Source organism: Micropterus dolomieu, linkage group LG04, assembly GCF_021292245.1.
Source record: "Micropterus dolomieu isolate WLL.071019.BEF.003 ecotype Adirondacks linkage group LG04, ASM2129224v1, whole genome shotgun sequence".
NCBI lineage: Eukaryota > Metazoa > Chordata > Actinopteri > Centrarchiformes > Centrarchidae > Micropterus > Micropterus dolomieu.
In genome coordinates this window covers 30,818,990-30,828,548 of record NC_060153.1, presented here as the reverse complement: position 1 = coordinate 30,828,548, position 9,559 = coordinate 30,818,990, and the positions used below count along the sequence as shown (strand labels likewise).

Genomic DNA, 9,559 nt, shown 5'->3' with positions numbered 1-9,559 from the left:
TTAATGTAGGATAGTGGAAATTAGGACAAAATAAAACATTTTACACAAATGTCCCTTGGCATGTTAAAAAATAAATGTGTGTGAGTGCACATAAAGGAAATTTGACAGTAGTTTTACATTGTTCTCACCGGACAACAAGCTTAACAAAGCATTTATATATAGACACAGAAACAAACCATTTATTAAAGCTCGCTCATGAGCGTCTACACTGCCGGAATCTTACAAATTATATATCTCTTACTTATATATTACCTCTTATTTTGAAGGTTGACAGCGGAAGTAGTTTGGTTCAAGTCGGTTCAGCTCACACCGGGTCCGGAGTTTCAGGAGCTAAGCCTACATCGCAGTGCGGGTCCAGCAGCATCACAAACAGGTATTCATCTTATGAAAGTAATCTTTACCGGGCCCAGGTGTGTTTAGGGAACCGGGTGTTCGGGTTTCTGGGCTCGCGGCTGTTGAACTTGCCTCGTGCCCGCTGTCAGCTCTGGTTAGCTCGTTGGCTAACTTAGTTAGCACAATTTATCATTTCTTTTATTTTACTTTGTCCCGTGCTGTTATTTTACTTACCTGTCTGCTTTTTTTCTGACATACGTTAGTTTTGCAAGAAGTCAGAGAAAACAAGCTAACGTTACTTTTCATGTCACATTCAGTAAAGTAAGTTATTTCACACTGTATTGACAGTAAGTGAGGAAACGTTCACGTATTTTTAGGGTTTGACGGTGCATTAATTCATTAAATGGATCAGTAAAGATCGCCTCCCTTTAACTTGTAGATATTTCCATGATTTAGTTGTTTGTTATCTTTGGTTAGCGATATTTAACAGAAGATTCTGTACGTTTTAATATAGCATTAATTAAACCACAGTAGTGCATGATGTCTATGAAGATTCTCAGTCATCCAGGTCATAGTTATCCAACGAAGGTTAAAATCAAGGGCAACCAAGTCCAGTTTTTAACCTTCGTTGGATCACAGTAGTGCATGTGTCTTGTTATTTCTTGCTACAACAGCGCAGTGGATTAGGGGCCACATCAAGCAGAGTGAACAAATAAAATGTTTTGGTGTCATGTGTTATCTGACAGCCTGCCTTCATGATTTAAAACGTGCACATTTCAGATGGACGACAAACTATCAGAGGAGGATGGACAGACGTTACAAGTGCCCAAAGAGGAGGAGATGGAGGTTACCGTGTCAACACAACTAGAAAATCTCATCGTCACCTCTGACGAGGCAGACGCGGCATCAAATACACCAACGCAGGCAGAGGGAACGGGAGATGTTCTTACAGCAGCCGCAGCGCTTCCTTTAGACGTTGTGTGTAAGAAAGAGGACTGTGACGACGACGATTCAGAGGATTCAGACAGGTATTTTATACACGCAACACACAGCGATTTGACAAATAGCATGTTAATGGTGCCCAAACAGGCTGGTTACTGATGTCTTACACCAATAAAAGTTCTAAAAGCAGGAAGCACTGTGCGGATGGGAACAAGTGACTGACTCTGATGCTCTTCCTCTCCTGTCCTCAGTGACAGTTCTTCCTCTTCCTCCTCCTCTTCCTCTTCTTCCTCATCCTCCTCTTCTCCCTCTGCCCTCGTGTTCGGGGATGATGACGACGACGAGGGTTTCAGCCAACCAGCGCCCATCAAAACCAGAGATGAAATTCTGCTCGAGGTCAGTCTGCGAGTGTGTGCGTGAAAAGCCGCATGGAGGGGAAAAAGACGCAAGTGATAGACTGTTACTTTGAGTTTGTTACTTTTGCGTTGCCAGCATGGTTAAACTAATTGACGAGGAGACAAGCCTGAGTTGTGTTAGGTGAGGGATTCCCTACAAGGTAAACGTAAACATTACCACAGTCGAGCGCTGGCAGGGACCTGGCGGGCTTTAACGGCGGAAATACGGCAGCGGGTGCTGTATTTGGATCGCAAGTGCCCAACACCTGTATCTTTTTCTTGAGTTGAGAGGTGATCCAAATAAAATCTAACTGCTTTTGCGGCGTCTCTACAAGGGAGTCGCTGTGTGAGCCGCTATCTTGGTCTGTTGTTTTGCCTTCCAGGTCAATGCGCATGTCACGTGACTGAAAACTATGGATTGAATTTTTGCTTTAGATTCCGTCAATCACAGTTGAAGTGTACCTATGATAAAAATGACAGACCTCTACATGCTTTGTAAATAGGAAAACCTGCAAATACTTGTTCTCCCCACTGTATATAGTAGGTAAAAGTAAACCCAAACCAGCTCATGCAGGTAATTTAAAAAGGACTCATTTTGTATAAGAATTGTCTCCATAAAGACGACGCCTGCTCTTGCTTGGGTCATTGCATCTTTGTTTGTTGGGAGTCCCAGTGACTTGCTTTCTGGGAAACACTGGGCGCGCCTTCAGCTAAAAGCAAACACATGTTCAATCTTCATGGTTATGGTCTGAACAATTGCCACGCACTGCCGCAGGATGCAGAGGCATCTTACTGGACATCTTATCGCGCACTTTTTCTGTCGTCTGTTGTAAACCCTACGACCAAAATGTAACCTGTCATGATGTTTGTGTGTAGGAGCTGCCAGCGGTGGAGGAGGTGTGTGTGTCCTTACCAGAAGATGCAGAACTGCAGCCTGTAGGAACAGTCTCCAGTATTATACAGCAACTTGGTAAATATACACGCACTCGAGTTAAACTACAACTTTTACTATGTGACTTCTAAAGAACTGGAAAAGGCAGCTCTTCTCAGGTAGAGAATACAATAAGTGGAGGCTTTTAATGTGTGTTTTGTCGGCTATGTCTTTAACCACTCTCGCTGTCTGTCTGCAGTCATCATCCAGTCTCTGAAAGACACGCCCCCTCTGAATGATGACAGCATCATCTTTAGATCTGATAGGCTGGCTCTGGGCAAGGTGGGCCTCCTCTGTCTACTCTTGTTTAGTGCGTGAAAAGTGTTTTATGTGATCTGTTTTGTGTCCTGCTGCTTTCCACATGATAATGAATGATCTGTTGGTTGTGTTTCAGGTGTTTGAGGTGTTTGGCCCAGTGTCCAGTCCGCTCTATATTTTGCGTTTTAACTCTGTGGACCAGATAAGCAGCAAGGGGCTGACAGAGGGAGTGACAGTTTATTATGCACCAGCCATCAAAGAGTACACAGGATACATTCTCACGCAACAACTCAAACTGTAAGTACATACACACAAGTTTATATAGAGCACAGTAAATTTAGACAAATATACTGATTGGTTAGTGGTAGCCAGGCAGTGGCAGTATTTGTGCTACACGTATTTCAAATACAACATTGGATTTTGTAATTTTTGATGGGGTTGATGAAAATGGCTTCATATTTTGTATAAATACTAAAGTGTTTTTGTATTTTGTAGATTTAAAAATACGGTAAAATAATTTGTGAGAAGTTTACGTGATGACTTCATTCAAATGCTGCGTCTGATTGGTGCCTACTCAGTAATTTGCCCAGACGGGTTGAGATCAGGACAGAAAACTGATCCAGACCAAAGAAGGTCAAGGTGAGAAATGTGTAGCTCACTAGTTCTTCATATTTTTTAGCCTAAATTGCTACAATTGTTCACATTTCCTGATTTGGTGGCCAAGACTAAATCATTTACTAATTTACGTAATGTCCTAGCTAACTATTTGACCTGAGGAGCAGCTCTCACAGTCAACGTTAGCACGTTACTTTCAGCCTGTTTACGTTTTCATCGGTTGTGCACGAAAAAACAATAAAGCATTTCAGAGAAGTTGTACAACGTTACAACGGCATGGAAGTCTTATTTTCATTAACAACGTTGTGCTGCAACACCATTAAACAGCAGCTTGTCAACCCGTCCACCACTCGTGTTGGTTGTAGCTCAGATGACGCAGAGTAGGCTCTTCATTACCAAACACCAAGTAACTAAAGTAGGTTAAAATTAGGAGTCATTAGCAAACATTAAACTGTTGGTTACTTTAATAACAACCTTCCTCTGGGTCATCTCAGTAGGATGGGAATATATCCGTTAACTGGTTGCCTGTCAGATTTATGGCATGACTCATTAGGCAGAGAAAATCTGTTGATCTCAAACATTGTCCACTTAATCAGCTGAGTCAGCGTACTGGTGAAATGATAGATCAAATAGACCGATAACATCGTTCCACAGCAGCCACACTGGCACGGCTGCCTGCAGGTGAATGTTTGTGTTTATCGGGCGATTGTTTCACCAGATGTTGCAATTGCAAGTCTACGGCCGATTAATTGGTCTGTCATTGCTCTGTCACTATTATTTATTTTATTTGTTAAGCAGTAGTCATATTCACCAAACCTAACTAGTATGTCACAGTGAATGCTGTGCCCAAGACGTTTGAGTTCTTTTAGCAACTCTTAGTGGTGGTTTTGTTTGAACAACCTGTCTGTACAGTGACTGGAGTTGTCATACGACCCAGAAGCAGCCATTTGTGCTCAAGCAGACCAAGGAGCTTATCTGCTGCCATCCTTTCCTCTAAGCTTGTGAAAGCATCGTCTGTTCAGCAAGTTTCTGCGTGATGTAACCTTAAAAAAATTAATGAATTTGGTGAGAATTTGTGAGAAGGATGCTTCCTGCAAAGCTCGTAAGATGCTGTAATTGAAGAGATGTGTGCTTTCCTGGTGTTAGAAGATGGAAGCTAAAATAGATTTTTACTTTTGATTGATGAATGCATGTACAACATCATCTTATGAAACTAAGATGATTCCTGTCTCTTGTGCATATATTGGCTTGCTGTTAAATTGTGTTGCTATATAATGAGAACAGTGCAGTGGTAATTGTCCTTGTCCTTCAGTTTAAAGGGATCTGATGCATCCTGGAAGAACGACCAAGAACCACCAGTGGAGGTGAGCACATACACAGAAATGTTTATTTCATTATACAGTGATGTTTAAAGTTGGTGCAACCTGGTAACCCTTTCAGTAGTTCATGTTATGGTTCGTGTTTATACAAACTGCTTTCTGCGTGTTTTATATCTCAGCTAAAGATAAAAACAAGTAAATGTGAAGTAAGTGATGGTTGTAGCTGAAAATATTTAGCACTCAACTCATTTTGTAAACTTTTCCAACAGTTTCCACTGTGCTCAAAAAGACTGGTGTGATTTCTTTATTGTTATGAGGGAGCCGCACTCATTCTCTCTGTCCAATCCCAGGCTTTAGATTATAGTGATGACGAGAAAGAGCAGCAAGCGAAGAGGAAAGTGAAAAACTCCAAAAAGAAGAGGGACAATAACGGCACAGGTATGTGCACACGCGAACAGGAAATATATTCTGAATGAAAAGAATCCTTGACGTGTTTGGATGTTTGTTGAAGTCGTTACCATCTGACAGAAGTCTAAATTTGGATGTCAGGAACGTTCTAGTAGATTATGACAGACATGTCTTACCTTTTTATTCCTACTTTCCTTCATCTGTTTTTCCCCTCCAGATAATCCCGCCCACATTACCCAGAACACCTTGCCGCCGCAGCAGGAGCGTGACGTCAGGAATTTCCCACCAAGACAAGCAGGGGCTCCATTCAGGCACCAGAGCCCGAGGAATAAACCCCCAATGTTCAGACACACACACACTCCACCCAGACACGCACCCCCACCACCTAGACACACATATGTCCCTCCCATGTACCTCCCCCCTCCGTGCCCTTACCCTCCAGCACTTCAACCTTTTCCCCCACCCAACTTTCCGCTCTACCCGCCTCCTCCACCTTCTTTCTTTAACCCATCTTTCTCTTCTCCTTTCTGGCCACCAAACTCTATCCCCTTCTCTGACCTCCCTCCTCCCCCACCACCTCCTCCTCCACCTCCTCCTCCACCTCAGTGATGCCCCCGCACACCCTCTGCACATGTACACTCACCAGAGAGTTCCTGCTGGTGAGTTGATGTTTGGTTTTGTTAGAAGAATATGACATCTGTTTGTAGACTGTCATCAACCATGTGTATATACATTTATCAATCAATATCAATTATTAGGATAAACCATCATTGCTAGTGATGGAGCCACGTGATGTGCTGTGACTAACCACATACTGCAGTCTCCTTTATTTTTAAATATATTTGTTTTCCTACAGCTACATGCATTTGATAAATCTTCAGGTGATTAAAATGGTATTGATATTTGTCAAATTTTAAGTAAATGTGACTGTTTTTTAGACACAGCTGTCAAATGCCACACACATGGACTGAAACACCGGAGAAGTAACAGGCTGCCATTCGTTGTGAAGTGAACCTTGAACCGCTCAAGACCCAAGAGGCACTCAACGGCACAACGTTATGCAAGCCAGTCACGCTGGTTTTGCTTTTCTCATTTCGGTTTGGTGTCGTCATTTGACAGCTAAGTTGACCGACAGGATATTTATGGAAAGCGTGATGAATTGTTTTACCTTTTTATGTTTTTGGTAAAACTCCACTTGATGGCAGAATTGTGTGCATTCTAAGCACAGTATGAGAGTAAATCTAATTAAATCCACTTGTTGTGCATCACAGTGGACTTAGTTCTTCTGGCCAAATATATGTGAGAGACTCGTATATACACAACGGACATTTGGCTTATTATTGATTATGTGAGAAATAAAATGTCAATAGTTGGCACTGAATTTTATTTTTGTATTTATAACAATATTTTGTGTAGACTTACATGTATTGTCTATACACAAAATAGTTATGATGGAAAACATACTACTATATTCAGAGTTAAACACTCAGGCTTCATTCCTTCAAATGTATCCCAGTGTGTTCTGGTCCTGTCTTACCTCTAAGTTCCTGTTGCCTTCATACAGTTATGTCTGCAAAGAATGGAAGAGCAATATGATGATTTTAAGGTTTGAAAAAAAAGATTATGGAAAACTTATCTTTTCCATAATAATGGATCTGTTCAGTCAAGATTCAGATACACCTACACATGTTGTAGACCTTTAAAGACTTCATGTGCTCTGGCATTTGTTTAAAATAATGAATTGGTGTAAAAGTGATGGGATTCTTGGACTGAAGGCTGATTCCCACACAAATACTTGTTGTTTTTTTTTGTTTTTTTACTGGCTAGAAATCAGCTCTGACAAGTCATTGTCACTCATGATAGTGTATTTGTACCTGAATGCTTTGTAAATGTCAACGCCATTTGATGATCTGCGTCACTGGAGAATAAATGTTTTTGTTGTAGAACAACGTTACACTTGTTATGTAAAGCCACTGTTGTGTGTTCACTCTTTTCCACAACCTTTTCACAACGGGAAATTTCTACACTCTACAGGTGTGACTGGAATCTGGCACAAGACAAATCATTGATTAAATGAGTGAATATTTTACTTGATTTGCTGAAAACAAACTCTTTTTTTTTTTTAATCCTGTCTCACCTGAGACGATGCGTCTCCATCTTCAATCTAAATGCAGAAACAAGAGGCTAGGACTGATTACCAGTCAGGAAACCCAAAATTACATTATTTGATTTGCTTATCAGAACATCATTCACATTTTAAAACAGATTTATTTTGGTAAATTCCAGGTTGATGCTTGGTGTCATTTGACTTTGAATTTTGCAAGCATAAAAGAAAATGAAATTTGACTGATTTTAGTTTAATATAGTCAGCCCTAAATATAAAATGTAATTTCATCTAGAAAAGTCTGTGTGACATAAATCATAAAACCACCAGTCCTGGATTCAACAATGATAAACATGTTTAATTTTAGCGCAATGATCCTTCAGCACGCCTTAACAAAGTCTAAATGAGTATTTTGACATGTTAATGGATTAAATTTATCAATTAATACAATTTGAGTTAACAGAAAATCTAAAATCAATATTTGGTGGGAACACACTTTGCCTTCAAAAGAGCTGAAAAGAGTTGATACAGGTACACTACATTCAAGTCAGGGATTTTGTCGGCAAATCATCAGGTGTGTGATTAAACAATTATAACAGATGTGCTAATGATCATAAATTCAGTATATAGGGTGAAACACAATCACTAACTGAAACGGCTGTGTAGTAAGAATACAACAGGGTGAGGAACAGCCAAACTCAGCTAACAAGGTGTGTCATACACCATGGCAAGACTGAGCACAGCAACAAGAAACAAGCTGCATCAGCAAGGGTTTTCCAGATGTCCAAGTTCTTTTGAAGAAGCACAAAGAAATGGGCAACTTTGAGGACCGTAGACGCAGTGGCCGGCCGAAGAAACGTACTGCAGCAGATGAAAGAGACATCATGCTTACTTCCCTTTGCAATTGGAAGATGTCCAGCAGTGCCATCAGCTCAGAGCAGCAGAAAACAGTGGGCCGCTGGTACACCCATCTACTGTCTGGAGTAGTCTGGTCAGAAATGGCCTTTATGGAAGACTTGCAGCAAAAGGCCATACCTCTGACTTGGAAATCACAGATCAACTACGCACAGAAACACAGGAACTGGGGTGCTGAAAAATGGCAGCATTTTTAATATTTGGATGCAACTGCACGCAAGTTGTTTGCTGGAGAGCGGTACAAGAATGAGTGTCTGCAGGCAACAGTGAGGCATGGTGAAGTTTGGGGCTGCATTTCTGCAAAGGGAGTTGGGGATTTGGTCAGAATTAATGGTTTCCTCGATGCTGAAACGCTCAGAGAGATACTTATTCATCATGCAATACCATCAGGGAGGCATCTGATTGGCCCTAAATTTGTTCTGCAGCATGACAACGACCCCAAACATACAGCGAAAGTCATTCAGAACTATCTTCAGTGTAAAACAAGGAGCCCTGGAAGTGATGGCATGGCCCCCTCAGAGCCCTGATCTCAACACCATCCACTCTGTCTGGGAGATGTCTCCAAGATGTTTGGGCCAAACTACCTGCCGAGTTCCTTCAAAAACTATGTCCATTTGTACCTAGAAGAACTGATGCTGGCAAAGGGAGGTCACACCAAATACTGACTTGATTTAGATTTTTCTTCTGTTCATTCATGTTGTATTTCATTGTTGTGAGTCTGATATAAACTTAGAAGTTGGTGAGTATCACACAATGAGCCTTGGCATGACCACTTTTGATAAGTACTGACCACTGCAGACTGGGAACAACCACAAGTGCTGCAGTTTTGGAGATGCTCTGACCCAGCTGTCTAGCCATTACAATTTGGCCGCTGTTGCTCAAATCCATATGCTGATGATACACGAGCAACTTTTAGAGCTATGTTGTTGGGCAATGTTGCCTTGAATGGTAATGAGTAAAGATTATTACCGTAATCCCCGCCGCCGCCTCCCCAACGCCGCCTCCCCGCCACTATCCGTTCAAAACATAGTCAGACTTGCTACCAGCAACATTCCCCAGCAACATTGCAAAAGTTTTATTATCAGCTTTATGCTCCTGCTTCTAACACATCAACTTTAAGAACAAAATAAAAAACTTTATGTGTTCACCTCACACACATTCACACACAGACTGAAACACACTCGTGGACACAGATGGAATTTCATGCTGCTCAGGGTTTTGCATTTTTTAGCTCGGACAGAAATGGAAGCTTCATCACTCATATCAGTCAGCACCTGTCACTCTGTGGTATGCTTAGGACACACACAGGTCAGCTTACAGGCAGACACAGCCAAACTGT

The 9,559-nt window shown here is 41.5% G+C and overlaps 1 protein-coding gene across 1 annotated transcript; it reads left to right on the top strand.

Annotated features, from left to right (window-relative positions):
• Positions 1-266: 266 nt before the first annotated feature.
• On the top strand, positions 267-7,170 carry naf1 (nuclear assembly factor 1 homolog (S. cerevisiae)). The gene is made up of 10 exons (XM_046046503.1): positions 267-373; positions 1,114-1,361; positions 1,527-1,671; positions 2,547-2,640; positions 2,801-2,883; positions 2,996-3,156; positions 4,787-4,838; positions 5,144-5,231; positions 5,419-5,860; positions 6,140-7,170. The coding sequence occupies exons 2-9, from the start codon at positions 1,114-1,116 to the stop codon at positions 5,808-5,810; spliced, it is 1,263 nt and encodes a 420-aa protein (XP_045902459.1). The 5' UTR covers positions 267-373; the 3' UTR covers positions 5,811-5,860; positions 6,140-7,170.
• Positions 7,171-9,559: the final 2,389 nt, after the last annotated feature.